The 22,086-nt window shown below is 33.7% G+C and overlaps 4 protein-coding genes across 4 annotated transcripts; 2 read left to right on the forward strand and 2 right to left on the reverse strand.

Moving 5' to 3' along the window:
• Positions 1-9,646: 9,646 nt before the first annotated feature.
• Positions 9,647-11,382, forward strand: LOC143589069 (protein FAR1-RELATED SEQUENCE 5-like). The gene is made up of 3 exons (XM_077069924.1): positions 9,647-9,710; positions 10,354-10,449; positions 10,532-11,382. The coding sequence occupies exons 1-3, from the start codon at positions 9,647-9,649 to the stop codon at positions 11,380-11,382; spliced, it is 1,011 nt and encodes a 336-aa protein (XP_076926039.1).
• Positions 11,383-11,495: 113 nt separating this feature from the next.
• On the forward strand, positions 11,496-12,319 carry LOC143589070 (protein FAR1-RELATED SEQUENCE 5-like). Its single transcript, XM_077069925.1, has 2 exons — positions 11,496-11,747; positions 12,002-12,319. The coding sequence occupies exons 1-2, from the start codon at positions 11,496-11,498 to the stop codon at positions 12,317-12,319; spliced, it is 570 nt and encodes a 189-aa protein (XP_076926040.1).
• A 2,805-nt stretch (positions 12,320-15,124) lies between these two features.
• LOC143589079 (ATP-dependent RNA helicase eIF4A-like) lies at positions 15,125-16,777 on the reverse strand. The gene is made up of 6 exons (XM_077069933.1): positions 16,670-16,777; positions 16,532-16,586; positions 15,943-16,080; positions 15,634-15,867; positions 15,426-15,563; positions 15,125-15,358 (listed from the first exon to the last, which is right to left on the reverse strand). The coding sequence occupies exons 1-6, from the start codon at positions 16,714-16,716 to the stop codon at positions 15,341-15,343; spliced, it is 630 nt and encodes a 209-aa protein (XP_076926048.1). The 5' UTR covers positions 16,717-16,777; the 3' UTR covers positions 15,125-15,340.
• A 4,502-nt stretch (positions 16,778-21,279) lies between these two features.
• LOC143589071 (uncharacterized) lies at positions 21,280-21,810 on the reverse strand. The gene has a single exon (XM_077069927.1). It carries the CDS (start codon positions 21,808-21,810, stop codon positions 21,280-21,282), a length of 531 nt encoding a protein of 176 aa, XP_076926042.1.
• Between the last annotated feature and the right edge of the window lie 276 nt (positions 21,811-22,086).

Consider the following 22,086-nt stretch of genomic DNA (forward strand, 5'->3'; position numbering starts at 1 on the left):
CGAAACCTGTTAAGGCCTTACCGTTACCTGTTAAGGTCGTGCAGGTACGTGTCATGTATTCGTGTCTCGTGTATAAATTGCCAGCACTAGTTTTGATTATGTTTCTTGTACTTTGTGCTTAAAAGGTCTTAGATTGTATGTATAGGGACCTAAATGTGATTTTTGTAAATTTTGTAGACTCATACGCTGGTGTAACATTCGTTATTTTTCAAACTCAAAACCCGACCCGTTTTATATTTTCGGATCCTCGTAATTAGTTTTGTCCTTGTCATATTTATTTTGTTATGCGTCGGTTGTAATTAATTTGTTTGTTAACGAATTGTTATAAGTTCAATCTCGACCCCTTAACTAAGTCATTGCAACATTTGAGCTTCAACAAAAGATCAAGGACCGGATTTGAAATTTATTCAAAAATCTTTCTCCTTTCTCCCTCTCTTCTCCCGTCGGCAGACCACACCCCTCCCCCTTCGCATTTTTATTCCTCAAATTAAGCCTTGAAATCAGGAATTTGATATACTGGAGTGATCCTCCATCGACACGCCATCAAACTACATGGAAACATTGAAATTTGACAGCCAAAACCTTAACGAATTCGAATCAATTTCATTAATTCTTCACGTGGACTGACCTCAGCCTTTTACCCTACAAATACTCGATTAAAATGCAATTAAACTACCCCCACACCATTCTCACATCATCGCTAAACTAAACCTTAAACCAACTTCATCTTAGAAGCCGTGTAAGATCAAGTTTGGGCTCGTGTTCAAACCAAAAACCCTAGGTTGCGGTTCTCCATCAAATCAACACCTTTTCTGGTAATTTTAACGCGCAGCTGATTTGTTTTTATCCATAGACACAAAACCCTCTGTCAATTTGGATTGAAAAAGGCATTATCTTATCCAATTTAGAGTTTGGGATGTTAGGGTTTATGTAGGGAATTAGGGATTTTGTGAGACGTGTTTAAAATTAAACGTTTAAATACAATGAGCTGGTAAGCCACTGTCCCAGTTGGCCAGTGCACATTTCGTTAAGATCCTGATCAATTCGCGACGCGGGTTTGAATCCTTGGATACCCGGTTTTTGATGTTTTTGTTTTGTTTTATCTTAATTATTTTTTTCCTTAATTTGTTAATGTTCATTTACTACACAAAAAAAATTATATTTTTACCACTTGCTTAACGAAATGATAATATATAACTCTCCATGAATTATTACCTGCCATATATAAAACAAACAATTTTTTACTGGTATACCCCTATCTATATATAAAAACAAATAATAAAAGAAAATTTGTGATTGGTTCAATTGACTTATTGCACTTCTCGCAATAATAAGCACTTCTGAAATGAATAAAATCATATATATATATATATATATATATAAACCGATAATTCTTCAATATACACAAAGATGATCAACTTACAAAACCCCCATCTAAACATCAAAATAATAATAAGCTTAAGCTTAGTGACAACGGATATGCGTTGAAGTGAAGACAACTATGGTTGGTGGTTGTGGCCGACGGTCAAGACAGTTGGAGTTTGAAGAAATCGAAGAGCCAGATTCGAGATGCCAATAATGAAAGCAGGCAAGAAATTGAAAGTTCGTTTGGCAATGTCATTTTTCCCAAATAAGCCCTGCAGCTGATTCAAGATGACGATAACGAAAGCAGCCAAGAAATTGAAAGTTCGTTTCGCAATGTCAATTTTCCCAAATAAGCCCGGCAACTGAACGCCCTTTGCCAAATTTCGAATAATAATAAATTATTAATAAATAAATAATATAAATAATAATAAACATAAATAACAATAATAGACAAAAGAAAAGAAAAAAAACATAATAAGACAAATTTGGTGGGTTTTTCTAGAAAAACCCACTAATACGCCGCGTATAGCTCTATACACGGCGTATTAGTCGGTTTTTAAGCAATTTGGGGGTGGCTGTAGAAAACCCCTTTTTCTATACGGCTTAAATCGTTTTTTAGTCATTCTTAGGTTAATTAGTCTAATTGATTAACTTTGATCAAGTTGTGCTGGTGCATTGGGGTGCCTATCAAGCTATGCCAAACCTGTTGCTCTTTGCTCGCCATTCCAAAAAGCTCAAGAGGGCTAAAAGAAAAGGTGGGGTCCACCTCATTTCAATCAATTTCTTTTGTTTATTTTAATATATTGTTAAACCCTAACTCCCCTGCTAAATTGTTGGTTAGTTAAAAAGGCCGTCTACGTAACAATGATGACAATGACGTGACGTTTTAACTAATCAAACCACAACACATGGTCTTAGAGAAATTCCATCACATAAGTTAAGTGATGAAATTTGCCGAATATATACACAAGTCTACATGCCTTATTTTATCATGGTGAAGTCTTTTTACTTTTAAACTTATCTTTTGGATTTTATTTTTAACAAAAAGCAAAATTTTTTTTATAATATGATAGAACGGCTCCAATAAATAAACACCTCTAGATAGATTGGTAACAGAATTCTGGCATTGCAAGAACACATGAAAAACATGATGCTCATTTCATCTCCATGATTTGGCTATTTCAAGAAAGAAACATACAATAAATGTTTGTTCATGATAATAATATGACATTCAAACCAAAGCATGGCTTGTTTCTCATGACTCCTTAAATTGCAAAAACATTTGCCAAAAGTCTATAGTTTTTGGTTTATTTAGTTCTCTCTTTAAAATGAGTCAAATGACCTCGCTTGTATTCTTTAAAGCCCCCATCAATAAAATGTAAGCAGTCTCTTGTACTTCGTTGTCAACTTTTTGAAAACAATGGTGAACACTTCCGACCATTGAGCTTTTATACTGACTTTTTTAGTTTATTACACAATCTACCCACTAGAAAATTAGCCCCTTTCGGTCCGTATTAGATGCATTAGTCAGTGATGGAGATTTCAACTCGTTAAATGGGTTAAACAAGCTGATCCAATTTGGAAAAAAAAAACAAGTGGTTCAATCGACACATTTTGACTCCGCACGATGTTGTCGCCATTTAGGCTTGTAAATGAACCAATGTTCCGTGAATTGTTCGGCAACGCAAAATTCATTATTTTTTGTTTATTTAATAAACAAATGAGCATGAACAAACTTTTCAGTTCATTTTAGGAATGGCAAAATAACCCGAGTCCGACAGCTATTGGGCCGTGCATGGGGTTAGTTTTGAATTTTGAAAATTTTTCGTGGGTACGAGTCGGGTATGGGATTTGGTGATACCCGGCCTGATTACCCGAAACCACATACCCGTTTAGGTTAATTATACGAACTTAAAAAATATTATTGATATTTTATATGTTAACCAAGTTTATACATAAAGTTACACTAGTAAGAGTGCCCGCGCGTTGCGGCGGGGACACGACTGTGATCCGGTCAGTAGCGGCGGGTACGTGGGGACTAATACTAAAAGTAATAAACGAAACGAATTATAATCTGTTCAAATTTTGGGAATTGTGCATACATGATTAAAAAACATAGCATATATTAATACCAAAACAATGGGCCAGTTGTTGAAAAGTTTCGGTCACTGCAGCTTTGCGCGCCGCCATCACTGCCATTCCCGCTTGTCGCCTGAACCGCGAACAAGAAAGTTATGTCACTTTGGTTCATTTTGACCACAAAAGTAAACTGTTGCTTCGAACCAAATTTGACCTGAAAAAAAGTCAAAACTGCTCTGGATTTAAAAAAAAAGTCAAAACTTCCAGGATCTTAAATTCCACCAGCTTTAAATGGGTTTAACGGGGATGTACCGGACTTCGTTATCCATTTATTTGTGTAATATGTTGCTTTCGTCTCGAGTCCAGAAAAATCCAACTTCAACTAAACTAATAAATTTTGGGCATGCAAGTATGTAGTTCCACAAAATCCCTTATTCTAAAATTACCCTTGACTATATGTATTTCTTTAATACCCTTATATTAACCATTCTGGCCCTAGCTTATTTTTATGAGACCTAATGTGTCATATTTGTATGAAAATATACCCTAGTTCCTAGCCTGTTTTTCAAGTTTCTTTTATTTTTTTATTGGTTTTTTGGCCATATTTTACAGTACTTCCAAATATGGTTATAGGCACAACTGGTCTAACTGATCTAATGGGTTAAGAGTGTTGCTAGACAAATTACATTGCAGCCATGTTATTTCGCAGATCGTTCAAATAATAAATGGCTGTTAAACCCGCCCATCCTTCCCACGACAGTTGCTTAAAACCTGGACCATCAAAAGTCCGAAAAAGAACATCATCAACCGTAACACAAGTACTGATGCAAAGTTGCAAACTAAAAGAATTAAGCAATGCAACTAATTTGAACAGATTATATATGCAATGTTTGTCAGTGACTTTCAACCCAGTTGGTCCATTTTTGGTGCTTAAATTAAGTTATGGACCAAAACTGTTTCAGGTTGTTTAAGTCAAAGAAAGTCAAACCTAGTATTTTTCTCAACCACTTAGTGTTTAAACCCGTTTTTGAAATGTCAAAACCGTAAAACGATCAGGTTTGAGGGGGTTTAAATGTGTTGGTTTGAGGCTTTACCTGGTTGGAAGCAGTTCGGTTGGTTTTTACCACGTTAAAACTGATTCGGTGCGAGTTTGACCTGTGTCAAAGTATGTGTTGTTACGAACTGGTAACAACCCTGTGGTTCATTTCGGTTTCAGGTCTATGAAACAGACACGGTTCCCTTAATACACAACCAGAAAAAAATGTAACAATGATAATGTTTCCAATATGAAAACCAATTTACAGTAGCATATTCACGTAAACCATGATTTAATGTTTCCAATATAACAACCAATTTTAAATTTCTAACCACACAAAAAAAGTAAGGATAATGATCAGTGAATTGAATACTTATGGAGCAACAATAGTTTAGAGGTAGTTACCAATTTCCCCATTGGCAATTGAAGCTACATTGGTTCTCCAAAACCAAGCCCGCAAAGTAAGAAGGTGGCCGTACCTGTTACATTATATAAACATGTATCAGAAAATAAAAAGAAATTATAATGACGTTAACAAATTATAAATACCTTAGGCTTGCAGACGCTGATTAAAAAGCAATCGTCTGAAACTCGGTTGATATACAACCCGCACATTGTAACATGGACACGGCGTGACCTCTATATCAGTTCGATTCGATACAGAATGCAATCCTAAATGACATAATACAACATAAAGTTCTAAGAATTTATAAATTACGTCATTACATTAAAAAAATTTAAAAACATACATAAATATAGATAATAAGAAAACTTTACATACTGGTATTTTGAAACATATAGAAGCTGATAGTCACACCTTTTTTTGGAATTAACCATAATGCCAATTCTGAATTGAAGAAAAAACTTTTCTAAAATTACACATGTAGTTTGTACTGTTCACTAGACTGTAATCCAGAACTACAGATTGTCTTTTGAGTGGTTGGAGGCTATCTTTTCTGTTAAGTTTGAAGAAAATGACCAAAATGCCCTTTCTCTATTAATGGGACTAATCTGCAATTGGACAAATCAGTTTACATGGTTGGTTTCAAGTTTCAAACTGACCGAACAGTTAAAACTGACAAACCGCAAAAACCGAGCCGTTCAAATTGGCTGAGTTTATTTGTTTAGTGTCTTACCGAAAGTAACTTGTTTAGAGTGCTATCGATTCCATTGAAGTAGGCTTCCAGCAACATCTCAAGTTGATTTATGTTTTCAATTTCAGTAGGGACGGATGAATTGGACAAGCTTCCATGTTTGTGTGCATTCACATTACTAAGCACCCTTTACGGTTTATACGCGCCACTTGTGGACCTCACAGAAGATGGGGGAGGGGATTTTGATCCTAAGACCATACTTAGTCTCCCACCCCCCTATGTGAAGAATTTTGACTACATATGGTCTAATCCCAGTCCAGGTTCAAATGCTCAATAATATATATTATTTCCTTCTACTTGATCGTTACACGATTTCCTTAGTTTCTTGTCAGTTAAGTACATCTCAGCCATATCATCCTTATCATTCATAGATGTTCTATATATATGCCTAAAAGTATAACTTTTTAATCATGTTAGAGTTAAAGATTATACCTAAGTATCAAGAATTCAAGAGTGAGCCATGCAAACTCCAAAGCTAAAATTTTAATCATCCAGCCCTAATAGCAATCGAACCGAAATAGTTGAAATTAGGTGAAAGAGTGATTGCTTGTCACGCTTACAACACTATCAAAACAACCAAACTAAAATAACGGGGGTTTGTACCAGGGGAATGAAGATTGCGTCAGCATTGGGGACGTACACCCGACCGAAGTTGGCAACCAAATTGTGCAACCCGGCGCCGTTTCTAGTGATGCAAAATAAGACGGTTTTAAAAATCAGAAAACGTGTATCGTATACTTAACATAAATCTGATATTTGAGAAATATAGACACTAATTTATACCTTTCTCTCATTATTTGGCTGCATTCTCCCATGTTGGTTTCTGAATATAATGTAACAACAGATAACATGAACTTTAATAGAGTGTTTTACAAAAAACGAAAATACTATTATGTTCATGAAATGTTTAACAGGTGTATCTAAGATTACCAAAAGGTTACTCCAATGACTCCAAAATTGAATGTTTGCAATCAGTCAACCAAAATAGTATTAGTTAAAGAAGCAATTTTAAAAGCCATAATCAATCAATCAAATCATAAGAAAATGCTAACTTCGTATCAGAAAAGCAAAAACCCTAAAATCCTCTATAGTTCTAACCAAATCAGGAAACCAATTCAATGAAAATGCATAATAAACCGTAAAATAAAATGAGAGAGGACCTGTGAGTCACGATTGCGAGAAAGTGCCGTTGTGAATGTGTGGGATGGCATGGCAGTGTAAGGACGAATTCGAGAAGAGCAACTGTTGGGAACCTTAAATTCGTTGATTGAGTTGAAATATGAAACGACTTTCAATTGAAGGTGGTCGACGTCGCCTGGCTCTTAAACGTCACCGGAGTTCATAAAGTAACGTTTTCCTGAGGAGGAATTGTAGGTCGCCAGGTGTCCAGTATTTAATATTTACGGCGTGTCGCCATAAAACGTCTTAAAAGTGAGCAAATTACCATTTTATCCCTTCTATATGTTTTATATGTAATATAGATAAATTATAATTATATTTTTTATTTATGATAACGTTTATATATGTATGTAATGTGTCATATTTTAATATGTAATAGTTCATATATAAATATAAAACATATATGATTATTATAATGATAAAAAAAAATATGCTTGAAAATTTGAACATGAATTTTTTAACAAACTAACGGATATACCCGATACCCGATGGGTAATGGGTCGGGTATAAGACTAAATTTAACAACCGGGTATGTGTATGAGATTAGCAACACCCGGCCCGTTGTCATTCCTAGTTCATTTTGTTAAATGAGCGAACATGAACACATGTCTCATTCATTAATTTATATCCATGAACGTACGTTTAGGCAATTCACTTATTATCGTTTATTTTCATTCATTTGCTTTCATTTATGTTTGTTAGTTTACATGTGTTTAAGTTTGTTCGTTATAAATATTCAGTTAATCTTTTTGGATCCACTACATTTTAGACTGCTTCTATTAAAATTTTAGGCTTGGTGGATTGTTGTTCATGTTTAATTTTTATTTGTGTTCACCCGGTTATGTTTGTTCATCTATGTTCAGTTATGTTCTTTCGTTTCGTGAACAGTTTGTTCTACTATTAATAAACATCATGAACACACTCATTTTCTTAACGAACGAACAAGAATAAGAAAACCTTGTTCGTTTGGTTGTTGTGTTTCTTCGGTTAAAGTTGAATTAACAAACACAAATATGTAGGGTTTGAGTTTGCTCGGTTTGTTTACAAGCATGTCGACGTTGCTAATCAGTGTGTTCCTGAACCAACTGTTGGGAATAATCTTGAGGGGTTGTTTAGCTTTAATTTGATTAAGGTCGCAAATAGGATACTTTTAAGCTCCATCATTAATGGAGGTACTTATTTAACAGGTATAGGTTTATTTGAAATGCAGGAGGTACTTCTTTTGATCAGACTTACGATTTGCAGGTTTGTTTCTTACCCCTATTGTTGTAGGGTTTCAACTAGATTCTGAAGCTTTGTTGTTTATGAATATGCTTTTAAGACCATGTGTAATAGTAAAGTCTCGCCTTTGGGCGTTATGCGACAAATGGCGTTCCAATCAACAATGAGACTTTATACAAAAAATGGTGTAATGGTATAAAACCACTTGCAACCACTACTCTATCATTACTCAACTATTATTTTTTAATTCATTTCTATTTTTTAATAAAAGTGAAAGAAAAACTACGTCATTAAATAATAAAAGTTACATCAAAATTAAAAAACTACATTAAAATTATTAAAAAGAATCAAAATACTTAAAAAAATAAAAAATAAATAAAGCTTGTATTTTTTAATAATGGTATCTTTTTTTTATTTGGCTAGAGAGCGGGCGTGTACATCGAGGTCGTTGATCGCTTCTTTTAGAAACACGAGATTTTTATCCATTTACCTCTTAATATTTAAAAATTACTTTATCCATCCTTTATAAAATAAACTTAAGTCAAGCCATGTCATTACTCATTTACCTGTAATAATGAAAGTTGTTTACATATATATGCATGTCATGTCAGTGATAAAGCTTATTTAATGTGTTGTTAAACAAGTGCAAACATTTAAATAAAAAATCATTACCATAAAAAAAATACCAAATGTTAATGGTTTATTATAAGATAAAAAAAAATATTACCAATATCGTTTGGTTGGTCACGGCTCAGTTCAGAGTGGTAACGGTATGGTACTAGGAACTGGTACTAGCTAAAATAAAATATTAAACCCTAATTTGCAAAAAAGTGTATATATATATATATATATAGGTTTAAGTTCAGGAGAGATGTCAAGTTATTGTGAGAAGTGTGAGATGTCCATTTATCTAATCAGATTTTTAGTTTTTTTATTTTCTTTTAATTAAATATGGGGGTATTATAGTAAATGGACAAATGTAATTTATATGAAAACTAATTTAATTATACATGTGTTATTATATCAACATAAGAATAAAATCAAAACCAATATCCAGCCACAAAATTCTAGATCCTTATCCACATTTATAATCAAAATCAAAACACAAATAAATTCTCCGATCGTGTTCTTCAGTTTTCATTCAAAACAATCAATCCCAGATCGTGTCCTTCAAAACAAAATACGTCCTACATTAAGATCCGTACATACTTTCCCATCGTTTGTATTGAACTCAATATCACAGCACCACAATTTTATCATCAAATAATGTTTGACATGGTAATTATTTGAATTCCATAATCATTTTTCATTCAATTTAGGTTTTTGTATCCTAATTAATTCATATATTCACAATTACTTATAATAACAATGAAAAAAATAAACCATGATTTTCTTTATTCATTCTACGGATTTTTTTCCCTTTATTCCTTTCTAGAATGATATTATATCAATTCTATTACTTGTTAAGTATCATTAGTTTTTATGAATGTGATTTGAATTTATTTGTGAAGGATCAAAACTAATAACTTGTACATGTTCTATATAAACCATCCATTACCTGCATTATACAACATCACCTGCATCATACAATTTTTTAAATTTCTTTGAAGCAATGGATAACCCGTCAACCTCTAAGCAGACTGTGTCCATGAGTCAGTCAACATCACATTGTGAAGGTTTTTTCGTTTGTCAATTCAACTTAGAAATTATATTGATAACAGTTTATTATTGGTCATACAAGTTTGTGTAGCTTATGTATTCTTGTTTGTTTAAATGATTACCATTACTCATGTTATTGTTGTTGTTTTTATAGTATGATCAGGTTAGTGATACACGCTTGTGTAGGTTATTATAATGTCCTTGTTTGATTATGGGTTTGTGTAGGTCACTATTGATGTTTTATAGTAAGTGCATGTTCTTGTTGATTTTTTTATAGTATATGTAGGTTTGTTATGTTTTGTAATTAAGGTTTTATTGTTTAAATGTAAGTGCAGTTTATTGATTTATAGTAATTGCAAGTTGGTTGTTCACGGTTTTCTAGTATGTAGGTTCGTAATTATTCGTGTGTAGGTTCTTTACATATCCTTGTTTCCTTATGGTTTTTTGTAGGTTGTTTTTGACGGTTTGTAGTATGGTTAGGTTGTTGTTGATGGCCCCATTGTTGATGTTTGTAAATTAGATGTAGGTTAGTGACTATGTATGTTTTTATTCCATACGAATAAAACCAAATTATAGTTGGTAATTTTTTTTTACATTTTTAAAGTTATGTTTTTTGATATTTTATTTTGTTTTTATGTTTTTGTTATACATTCTCAACAGCATCTACGGTTCTTATAAACACAATACAAAGTTCGCCAGCCGTCAACAATGCATCCATCGGCGACACAAGCTCGCAGCAAGATATTAGTAACGAAAGTTTAAACAGAACTCAACGATTTTTTACCACAGTTAACACTTATCATTCTAGTTGTTTTTTAATTTTTTTCCAATATTTTAGAGACGGTGGAACCTAATTTTTACTTCTCCCCGAACGGAACAAAGTACTGGATCCCGAGTGTCGACACAGCTGAAAAACCTAAAAAAGACGCAACATTTAACAGTTGGGAAGATGTTGTCACCATGTACAAGTCCTACGCAGGGAAAGCCGGTTTTGATATCAGGTGTTCAACAAAAACCTACACAAATGGTGTTCCTTCGCATAGATACATCGTTTGCTCGAGAAGTGGTGAGCGGTGTTTCAGATCAATTGACACTTCAAATGCCGAATCATCTTCAAAGAAACGCAATACCAAGAGTAAACGTACGGGTTGCGGTGTATGTATAAGACTTAACATTAAAGTCGTAGATGGCTTAGAAATATACACCATATATCACTTTAACGAGCCACATAATCATGGGCTTGTCAGTGAGCATAATATGGACCTAACTAGAGGTAAAAGACAGCTAGAGTTCTCATATAAGGAGTTCATTCAAGGACTCCAATCAATGGGGTTCGGTCCAACAAAAGCTCATCGTGTCCAAAGCTCTTTGAAGGGTGGCCAGCACCTTGTACGAGGAACTAAGGATGACTGGAAGAACCATATTCGAGATGTTAGGTGTTTTATTGCAGATAGGGACGCGCAGATGGTTATCAACAAGTTAAGTAATAGCAGCCTCTATTTCAAAAACAACTTTTTCGAGTACCTTGCTGAAGATGGAGAGCTAAGAAATATGTTTTGGGCGGATGATATATCCAGAAGCAACTACAAGTTATTTGGCGATGTTTTAGCATTCGATGCTACTTACCATACTAACAAGTTACTTTCAATATTACTACGTATGATAGAGTCAATTACTTCCACTAATTAACTTATTAATAGCATTATTTATTATTGTAATGGCATTCGATGTTTTAATAGCATTCGATGTTTTAACATTCGATGCTACTTACCATACTAACAAGTTACTTTCAATATTACTCCATGATTTTTGTCCCCTTCACGGGTGTAGATTGCCATAAAAAATGTGTGACGTTTGGGGCAGGGTTAATATCTAACGAGATAATTGACTCGTATATATGGTTATTGGAGGTCTTCATCAAGGCTCATGGCAAGCAGCCTCAGTTGGTTTTGACAGACCAAGATCCGGCTATGAAGCAGGCTGTGTCTGCCGTTTTGACTGATTCACATCACAGGCTATGCATGTGGCACGTCACCGATAAAATCCCTTCGAAGGTAATTACATTATGCAGCCTCAACATATTCAACTTAACAGACAATATAAACGATTTTCGAGACCACAATATATTTTGTGAGTTTTAAAATGTAGGAACATACAGAATGTAGAAACAAATTTTGACTGATAACACTCAATTTGCAACTTGTCATTGCATTAGATTTCGAACAGCCTACACAGACACTCTTTCAGAACTTTGTTTTTCTCTAGCTCATTTCAAAGTTTTATTAACACTAACTTTCTTCATACACAGCTTAAAGGAGAAATGGAGCGTAATACTAAGATAAAATCTCGTGTTCATAAGCTTGTATGGAACGTCTTCATAAAGCCAGAGACTTTTGAACACAAATGGCATGAAATGATCAACGACTACGATTTATCCGGTAACAAGTGGTTGACCGACATGTACGCTATACGTCACCAATGGGTCCCTGCTTACTTCAGAGAGTTACCGATGTGTTGTTTGATGAAAACCACATCTCGATGTGAGAGTATTAACTCGCAATTCAAATCTATTCTAGTGAAGACAACACACTTGTTGAATTCATGCTTTGCTTTGAACAAGCTTTGAACACTCAACGTTTTGTTCAACGACAACTGCAGTACGATACTACAACAACGTCACCTCCGATTTTGACCCAGTTGCCATTTGAACTTCATGCTTCGCAACTGTACACAGAAACTATTTTCAAAGACGTTCAAGACGAGATCTATGAAGGACTTTATCGTTGCTCTCGTGAGCGAGTCGAGTCTGTTAACGAAACGAAGACTCACTTGTTAAGCATACCGACAACGATAAAAGATTGGTTGGTGAGTTTAAGGTATTGTATCCTTTTACTTAAAAACTACATTAAAACACTAAGAGATTAGTTACAAAATTGCTATGACAGATTTAAACCATTCATCCATCTTAATCAAGGGCTATTATTAACTTCTCACACTTCTCACAATAACTTGACTTCTCTCCTGAACCATCCCCTATATATATATATATATATATATATATATATATAGTTTTAAATACAACTTTGTTTTAGAGTTAAGAGTGTTTTTATTTATCAATAGAGGATATGTAAAAAAACCACATTACCTTCGCATATGTTGCACATAACATGGCGTTATATTAAAAAGAAAAGAAAAGAGTTGGTGTCATAAAGGATGAAAAATGATAAAAGTAGAAACATAAAGACTAACTAAAGTGATTTTTAAACATCAAGACATATTCAGTTCACAAAATTCGTGTTTAAAAAATTATTCTAACCCAACGCACCCTACGGATATAAGTGGAAAGTCAAGTCAATATAAAGAGAGCTAAAGACTCAAAAAGTTTTTGGGGAACCATCTTATCCATCAGAGACGCCAAAGAAGCTGGGCGTAACAGTGTTAGACTTGATGGCAACTTATCGAGGAAGGAAAGATCACTAGTTAACATCCTTATTGGGAGTTGAAAATACACTGGAACACCGACAATGGCATCTTCCATCGATTCATGTTTACCAATGATGGCCCAGAAAGCCATACGGGCGTGTAGATGGTTTCGAAAACTATCCTCGCTTTTGTTTTTGTATTGTTATCAAATCCATGAAAAAGAGTAAAACTTTCAACTTAAACCATCATCCCTAGGGCCGGTTCAACGTTTTCGGAGGCCTCAGGCTAACTACAAAGTTGGGGCCTTTTTTTAAAGAGGTTTTCAAAAGTTTGGTGTGGGTTTGATGTTGATATATTAGTAAAAATATAACAAATATCAAAGAGTGTGACTATAGACCATTAAAAATACCGGTAGCAAATATCAACAATCAAGGATGTAATATAGTAACCTATAATATGCTAATATGTAAATTAACAAGGTTTTAAACCGTTTAAAATTATGGCATCTTTAACGAAACTTATATTTACCTTCAAACATTGGAATCTTTTCTTGGGCCTACGGGGCCTGGCAAGTTGATAAAATATAAATAAAATGATAATCAGTTTTGAACAAAAAAAAAAGATATAATATATAGGGGTGGTTTATTGTACAATAATATCTTATCGTACATTACGTACGCGACCTTTCAGAACGTTAGACTAAAAAACGCGCGGTGGCAATTTCGTAAATAACCAAACTAGTTCATGACCAAAATCGTCGATTACAAATCCATCTTATCCAAATTCTGAAATCATCGCTCTATCTCATCCAATTTCTAAACCCTAATCAGAGCTTAAAGTATGAAATCTCTAAAGTCAAAAACCAAAATCAAAATGAAACGTCGTCGAACATCAAGAATCTTCAAAATTGATCAAAAAATGATGATTTAATCAATCAAATTGATGTGTAGAAGGATTTAGATTCATCAATCGATTATGAAATTGCAGAATACTATATACTCAATTAAGCACTGATTACTGTTCAAAAAAATATCATGTTTAAACGTTCTAAACAAAATTGAAGACACTAAAACGTTCTGACAAAAAACGAACACTTTTAAACGTTCAAGTTAAACGTTCTGACAAAAAACGAACACCTTTAAACGTTCAAGTTAAACGTTCTGACCAGAAACGAACACCTTTAAACGTTCTGAAAAAAAACAAACACTTTTAAACGTTCAAGTTAAACGTTCTGACAAAAAACGAACACCTTTAAACGTTCAAGTTAAATGCTCAGAACAAAATAGTTTAGAAGTTCTCTTTAGAAGTTCTGAACAAAAAAGTTTAGAAGTTCACAACCCTAATATGAAATTAAACGTTCTAACAAACCTTTAAACGTTCAGAAGCTCAGATCTAAAATTAAGCCATCTGTAACATGAAATTGAACACTAAAATCACTTCATATAATCTCATAATCAAGAAATCATCAATCGACCATCGATTTCATCATATGAACAAATCTGGAACGTATTTAAAGTTCTGCAAATGGGTGTCTGCAAATGGTATATTTCGGTTCAATCCAATTGAAGTGGTGATGGTGAAGGAGGTGTGCTGATGTCGGCGAGTGGTGGTGGAGACGGATTGAGGGAGAGGGACGGACAGAAGAGTGTAATTGTGAATTTGGGTTTCTGAAAATCAACGGTTTAAAGTGTCACGTACGTAATATACGATAAAGGATTATTGTATTGGATCTTTTATCATAATATATAAAAGTGTTAAAAATAAAGTTCTTGGGGTTCGAACAGACGTCTACACAGAGATGATATGTTAGATAGTCTACCACTAAACCAGAAGTAACACCATTAGTATGGAAATCAAATTAGTTATTAGTATTTACACAAATTATATATAACGTTTTTTCTCTCTAAAATGGGGCCTTAAATGTTGTGGGCCTAAAGCCTTAGTTTCACTTAAATGGCCCACAGGCCGGCCATTCATCCCATGTTACAAGAGAAAGCCACCAATGTGTACACATCTCATCAAACACGTTATTTTAAGCTTTCAATGATGATGAAACCATGCTAACCTTAATTTAGAATTATGCATTATATATAACTAGATCAAAATACAAACGGTACACGTTTTGGAAGATGTCAAGTTAAATAAAAGGAATAATATCTGGATCACCTAAAGTCGAAACAACACATTGGACGGACTAGCTTTTTCCCTCTTCGTGAATACGACTTTAAAACATTTCAAAAACCTGTTCTCAAACAGAAGCATAAGATACAACACATGTTTAAGGACCACGAAGCTGTGTAGAAACTTACATTTATGGGCATTTCTGCAATCACAAGGTTGCTGCTTTCCTCAATGTTTTTAAGAGTCGCCACTTCACCACCAACAACCAAATTGATCACAATCCCATCTGCAGCCAAACAAGTTGTCATTCTCCTCGTGTATGTTTCCTGTATTGTTTAAACAAGGCAATATTTTACCAAAACTGATCATTACAATACAAAAGCATGTAAAAAATACCTTTTTTGTCGGTAATTCATAATTTATCAAAACACTAGAACTAATGGGAGATTCTCCTGATGCAAAAAGAGGAAGACACGCATCGGTTGCAACTATCATATGAGATTTTTGTTCTTCCTTTTCACTTTCTTCATTTCCAGATTTAACAGCAGCAACATTTTGCTTCCATTTCATTGTCACGTGACGAAATTTATCCAAAATCAAGGCGCGTTCTGATTCAGCAAGGTCACTGTACTGATAAACATATTCATATCTGAGCAAGTGGATTAAAAGTAAACATAATATGTTGTTGAGAAGAAGGCAAAATACCAAAGGCGTAACATTAATATAAGAAATGTTGGAGACTGCTGAGCAAACAGCATCAAGCTCATCACGCGTGCTGCAACAAACCACCATTGGCAGCCATGGACGACGGCCTGCCATACCTAGTAGGTCCACCAAGGTCTCCTGCCAAATTTTCAAACATCTAATTGAAACTTCTGTGGGCCCAAGAACATGAACACAAAATTTGATCTAAACCAAGATCGACTCTTTCTGCTTATTATAAATCTTGAGACGCTTGACACATCTATCTATTAATGTAAAGATCAACCATACTAATCCTAACACTCAAAACAAATTGCAAAACGAAAGAGATAAATCTAAACTCTTAAGCTATTAATAATTAAATCCTAATCAGTTAAACAAAAAGCTTGCCATATTATTTTAATTCGTTTCGAAATTAACTTTAAACAAATTCACCGGTGAATTTCAGAAGTTTGGCATGAATTGGGGATTTAGGCGTTTGGATTAGATAGGTTAATTGCATTCAGGAGTTGCTTGTAACTATGAATTGAATTAACGATTGATTGATTTTAAGTTAAACAATTAAATAGAGGAAGAGATAGACCAGACCGACCATCTTAAACTGCAGTCTGTCAACGGCAAGATAGAAATGGCGTTGTGGACTGCAACTGCATACACAATACGATTCGTCAAAACAAACTAATCATAATTAAATTGCGATTAACAAATTTTAGTGAAAACAGTCGGATACCTAATAGCAGCAGCAGCAGCAGCAGAAGGTGCTTCTAGTGCCTCCATCTCCGGCGTCAACAAAATCAATCAATCCTTACGGATCGTAAATCAAAGCGGTTTTGTTTTTTTGATTCCGTCGACCAGTACTTTTTCGATTTAAGCCCATTAATTCATCTTTTTTTAAAATATATAAATTTTCTTCGTATTACATAAATAAAATATAGTTTGTTACTTCTTTTCAAATTACTTTTGATTAGTTAATTATATTTATGATACAGTAGATATGTTAAATGTTAAATATTGTTAATCATACATTAACAAACTGATAAGGAGTATCGCCCTAAATACGCATGTGAAAAGTTAAGCATAAAGTATAAACATATTTTCAACTTCCATCAAATTAACATCTACTCTACATAAATATTACTCATCTCGTATTTTAATTTTAATGTGGATCTGTCGGCTATGTTAAGAATACATAATAAAATTCTTTGGGATCAATAATGTAAATTCGAACAAGATTACATGAAACTTTAGACGGGTTGAGTTTGGGTCAATGAGGAAAAATTATGGCTCAACACAAATAAAATACAAATTTTACCTATGGCTTCTATTAGTCAGCTATGATTAAAAACGTTCATAGCCCCTGGTTTTAATAAGCAATAAAGCTCGCGGTAACCGGTCATAGGCCGCTCGGTTGAGTAATAAATTTGCACATGAATTGGGGAATGATGATGATGTTTATAAAACAATAGGGGGTCCTTACATAGTTAAAACAAAATAGAATGCGCGAGCGGTTCCCAAATTTATTCAACATTTCATGTTTCCCTATTGAAAGCAGCCAAAGGTCCAATCACTCAAATTCACCATTTGCCAACCACACCAAGATTTAGCTTTTATCCAAGAGTAATCATTGACAGACAAATGGTGTGTCGAGAACACCGTGCAGCCTTAAAGCTTTTGGTCCATTGGGAAGGTTTACCATTTACAGAGGCCACATAGGAATTTGCAGAAGATTTCAAACTACGTTTCCCATCCTTCAGCTTTTTAGGACAAAAACTATTAAAGAAGGGGAGTATTGTTATATTTAACAAATAGAAGGGCTATAATAGTTAATAACAAGTCAAAAGGACTAAAATTGCAATAGTTTCATATTAGAGGGTTGATTGTGTAATAGTTGGAACGCTTGTAACAGTTGGTAGTTATGTATTAGGAGCCAAGCTAGCAAGCAGGCTTGGTTTTGTTGAACTCTTTTCTCTCTCTTAAGTTTCTCTCATTCTAATCCTAACAGCTACCGGGTCGGAAGTCATCTTAAGGGTCTCCGGATGTGACCGAGAAATGCTTCCACTTACTTCTAAGTCAACTTCCAGAAATCATCTTAAGGGTCTCCATGACATATATCTCTATGGATATGAAATGCATCTTAACTTGACATTAACGTTGGAACACGTAAGCAAATATGCATAACTAGCTAAGTGAGACCTTTGTACTACACAATTTTCTAATAAAAAATAACATATGATAATTTATAACTGAAGTCTACAACATTCCAAAATTATTACTAACTAATTTTAGAGCACGTGTTACACACGGGATAATTCAAATTATAAAATTTTAAGTAAAACAAATAATTACATAGCGTATATGAAAAAAATGTATTACATCTATGCTTGTATCTATACAATGTGTACATAAATTGATTTTATTTATATCACCAAATGATTTTTTTAAATGAACTTAATAAAAAAAATTGTCCGTGCAAAATCGTACCGAGAAAGCTTCTTTCTATTGAAAAATTCATTCTCGATGTCATATATGTATAATTGAAAGAATTTTGATTATGAACCAATTTCAAAAATAAGATTTCTCATACGATAGTAGTTCTAATCACTCAGCCTAAATGTAAAAGAAGCGTTCCATTTATTGATATATTTATCAATTTATTACCCATCAAAAGAAAGTAAGATATTAAATTGTAGCAATGGATGTTCTTCAAGAACTATCTTTTTCTGAGCTATACACCATAAAAATGATTTTGATAAGTTTCAGAGGCTTCTCGACTTGTCATAATGACAACATAAAAAATAACATGTTAACCCATTCAATTTTATGAATATTTTTTTTCATTTGAACATAGTTTTGCATGACATGCTTCCTATACAACGTTCTGATTACCATCAAAGGAAAAATTAATGTTGACATAAATATTTCAAATTTGATAAAAGTTAGAAGCATTGATAGGCTTAGGTGTGCCATGTCGAAAGTATTCGCAATCGTTTATTAAATTTTAAAAGTTGAGGGAAAAATAGTCAATTTGCCAAATCCTGAACCTTTTGTTTATTTAAAAAAATGCCCTTAAAAATAAACTTGAAACCCGAATCATATTTAAAATTCTAACTTTCATACTTTTGACATTTTAAAGTCAACACTTTGAACCCATAACAAATTTGAAGATAAATCTAGTTTGCATTCTCAAACTTTTAAAAATACTCAAAATTTTTCATTTTTGACCCGTAACAAATTTTGACCTAAATGTAGTTAATTTGTACCAAACAATCTATTTACCAACTTTTGACCCATAAAATCAAATTTAACTTTCACAAAAAACCCGAAACAACTTTCATTTTAGAAACATGATTTGTTGTTGATTTTTGAAATTCACCAAATATTTTGAAATATATAGTAAAATAATATGTTAATATTTATATTAATAAAAATATATAGATATCATATAAATATAGTGTAAAAGAAAAGTGAATAATTATTGATTTATTACATATATTAGGGTATATTAGTTTTGGAGAGAAAAAATTATAAGAATTAACCAAAACATGACAAGTGTCCCCATTTATTTTACTTTATTAGAATAGGTTGATTAAGTTGTTATAAGTTATATATATTCATATAAAATCCTGAAGAATGTTTTTAAATTAATGTCGATATGATGATATTATATATCTTAAGGTCATATAAAAGCCTGAAAAATGTTTTGGAAGCCTCTTCAATGGCTTTCCGAAACAAAAATCATCACCATTTGAGTCAATTTCAATTAGTAACGCAACAGCACGCTTATCATGCATCACTGATGCTTCTAGAAGAACGTCAAGATCTTCATATGCGTCCTAAAAGTATATGTTTTTCCATTGTTTATGAATTCAATCAGTATTAGTTGGGCATCTTTCCATTGATTATTGCAGGTGTTCATCAAATCAATGAGGTAATATATGTAGAGCACACCTGCTTGTACTGGTAACAATAAGTGCATGCATGTTCTGCTTCAAGTGATAACTATCGCCAATCTGGTGCGTAAATAAAGTGGTTTTTGGATCTTGCATGCATGTCATGGTTGGTTATTCCTAAAATATGAGTGTATTGTCAAAATGCCAGCAGAAAAGGTCAGCGTGATCAAACTTTTGAAAAGTCGATAGCATGTCTAGGCAACCATAAGTCAAAATCTTGGAAAAGTCAAAGGGCTTTTAATTTTAAAATATGAAAATTTGAAGGATTTGTTTGGGAAAATAAACATGGTTATTAAACTATGTGACCCTCTATATGAAGTAACCTCTCTAAATAATAATAGCACGGGTTGAAGAATTACCATAGTAGATGCAATCTATAGGCTTGTTTGACCGGAACATATGTTTCTTATTTTACAAAACTACTGCGATCAACAATCAATTGTTGATCAATTCTTCATGTTAGTAATGGACAAACATGATAATATGATAAACCTATAATTATATGCGTACCTGTTACAACATAGAGATTAGTAAATGCATCAGAGAAGGATGTAGAAGACATGATTGTCAACTTGGTCAAGTTCCCCTTTAGGGTGTAAGGGTGTATATTTAAGGATGGAGTTAGGGTTCTTTAGAGGAATCCAGTTTTAGAAGAGAGAGGAGACACATGAATTTCTTAGACCATCACCAATGCAAAGGGCTAAAGGCACCAAAAAAAGGTGTCTAGCCATCAAGCACATCAGCTTTTCACAAATGCACCAAAAACTCATATTTTCTCTCCAATCCTGCATACATCCGTATCAATACTTATTCCACATAATCACCACTTTTATAATTAATTTATTACTCAAATTCTTTTAATAATTAAAATGTGTCTTCTATTTTTCACGTTATTGAAAATAATTAAAGCAATTAAATAAAATTATGATAACCAACTAGATTTTTAAACATTTAAATATTAAAATATCGGATAATTAAACACAAATTAATAAAAGAAAACAAAAAATACATTGGACCAGAGATGCTCTACTAAATCGTTTCGAAGTGCTTGATGATCTTCTTGACTACGTAAACTTGTGAATCTATCTATATGTTAACGCTAATGGGGCTCCATGTTCATAACTTGGTGGTTCTTCCTCGTATTCTTCTCTTGACCAATTAGATATGGTATAACCTTCGTCCTCCACAATCATATTATGGAGTATAATGAATGCATACATTATATCGCTTATCGCTTATTATGTTTAAGTTCCAAGCTCGTGCTGGACCTCGGATGTTTCCCATCAAGCTTGAAGAACACCGAAGGCTCTCTCAACATCCTTTCTTGCAGACTCTTTTCGTTCTTTAAAAAGCTTCTTTTTATCGGTTTGTAGGTATGAAAAGCTTTTCACTAGTGTAGCCCATTGCGGATAATACCATCTGCAAGATAGTACCCTTTCGTGTATTGTGTCCCATTCACTATAAAGTTGCATTCAGGTGCACTGCCCTCTAAGACTTGGTTGAATAATGGCGATTGATTGAGAATATTGATATCATCATTGTTTGAACCCGCTAGTCCAAAGTATGCATGCCAAATCCAGAGATCATGCGATACAGCCGCCTCTAGCACAATAGTTGGATGCCCATGATCACCACGCGTATATTGACCTTTCCATGCAACTGGATAATTTTTCCAAGCCCAACGCATACAATCAATGCTTCCTAGCATCCCGGGAAACCCATGCAAAGATGAATGTGCCTCTAGTAGTCGTTGGATGTCATTTTGGTTTGGCCTTCTTAAATATTCTTCGGAAAAAACTTCTGTAATACACCTACAAAACTTGTGTAGGCAATCGGTAGCGGTAGTTTCACCAATGTGTATGTATTCATCGAATTGGCAGATGTCGTACCATATGCCAACTGACATATGGCACATGTGCATTTTTGTGTAGGTGAAAGACCCTTTTTACCCAATGCATCACGTCTTTGTGTAAAGTATTCAGAGTGGCAAGAAATACCTTCAACAATTCGATTAAAGAGTCATATATTCATTCGGACGTCGTCTAAAATAACTCTCAGGGTACACCGGCTCTGGGGCAAAGTAGTCATTCCATAGACGGTTATCTCCGTCTTCACGACCCTGTCTATATATTTGTGTTTCGCCTTTGGTCGGGAATGACTTGGCTCATCTTCGATGTTAAGCTCCAGCAATTCCAAG

Source organism: Bidens hawaiensis, unplaced genomic scaffold, assembly GCF_021521415.1.
Source record: "Bidens hawaiensis isolate Kalapana, Puna unplaced genomic scaffold, B.hawaiensis_p1.1 tig00037208_1, whole genome shotgun sequence".
NCBI lineage: Eukaryota > Viridiplantae > Streptophyta > Magnoliopsida > Asterales > Asteraceae > Bidens > Bidens hawaiensis.

Excerpts from the sequence above, each read along its gene's own strand:
- LOC143589071 (XM_077069927.1), bottom strand. The coding sequence starts at position 21,810 with ATGCACATGTGCCATATGTCAGTTGGCATATGGTACGACATCTGCCAA.
- LOC143589070 (XM_077069925.1), top strand. The coding sequence starts at position 11,496 with ATGATTTTTGTCCCCTTCACGGGTGTAGATTGCCATAAAAAATGTGTG. Across the intron at positions 11,748-12,001 it reads CCGATAAAATCCCTTCGAAG|CTTAAAGGAGAAATGGAGCG; the intron begins GTAATTACATTA and ends CTTCATACACAG.
- LOC143589079 (XM_077069933.1), bottom strand. The coding sequence starts at position 16,716 with ATGGAGGCACTAGAAGCACCTTCTGCTGCTGCTGCTGCTGCTATTAG. Across the intron at positions 16,587-16,669 it reads GCTGCTGCTGCTGCTATTAG|TTGCAGTCCACAACGCCATT; the intron begins GTATCCGACTGT and ends TTGTGTATGCAG. Across the intron at positions 15,868-15,942 it reads ATATTAATGTTACGCCTTTG|TACAGTGACCTTGCTGAATC; the intron begins GTATTTTGCCTT and ends TATGTTTATCAG.
- LOC143589069 (XM_077069924.1), top strand. The coding sequence starts at position 9,647 with ATGGATAACCCGTCAACCTCTAAGCAGACTGTGTCCATGAGTCAGTCA. Across the intron at positions 9,711-10,353 it reads GTCAACATCACATTGTGAAG|CATCTACGGTTCTTATAAAC; the intron begins GTTTTTTCGTTT and ends CATTCTCAACAG. Across the intron at positions 10,450-10,531 it reads GCAAGATATTAGTAACGAAA|AGACGGTGGAACCTAATTTT; the intron begins GTTTAAACAGAA and ends CCAATATTTTAG.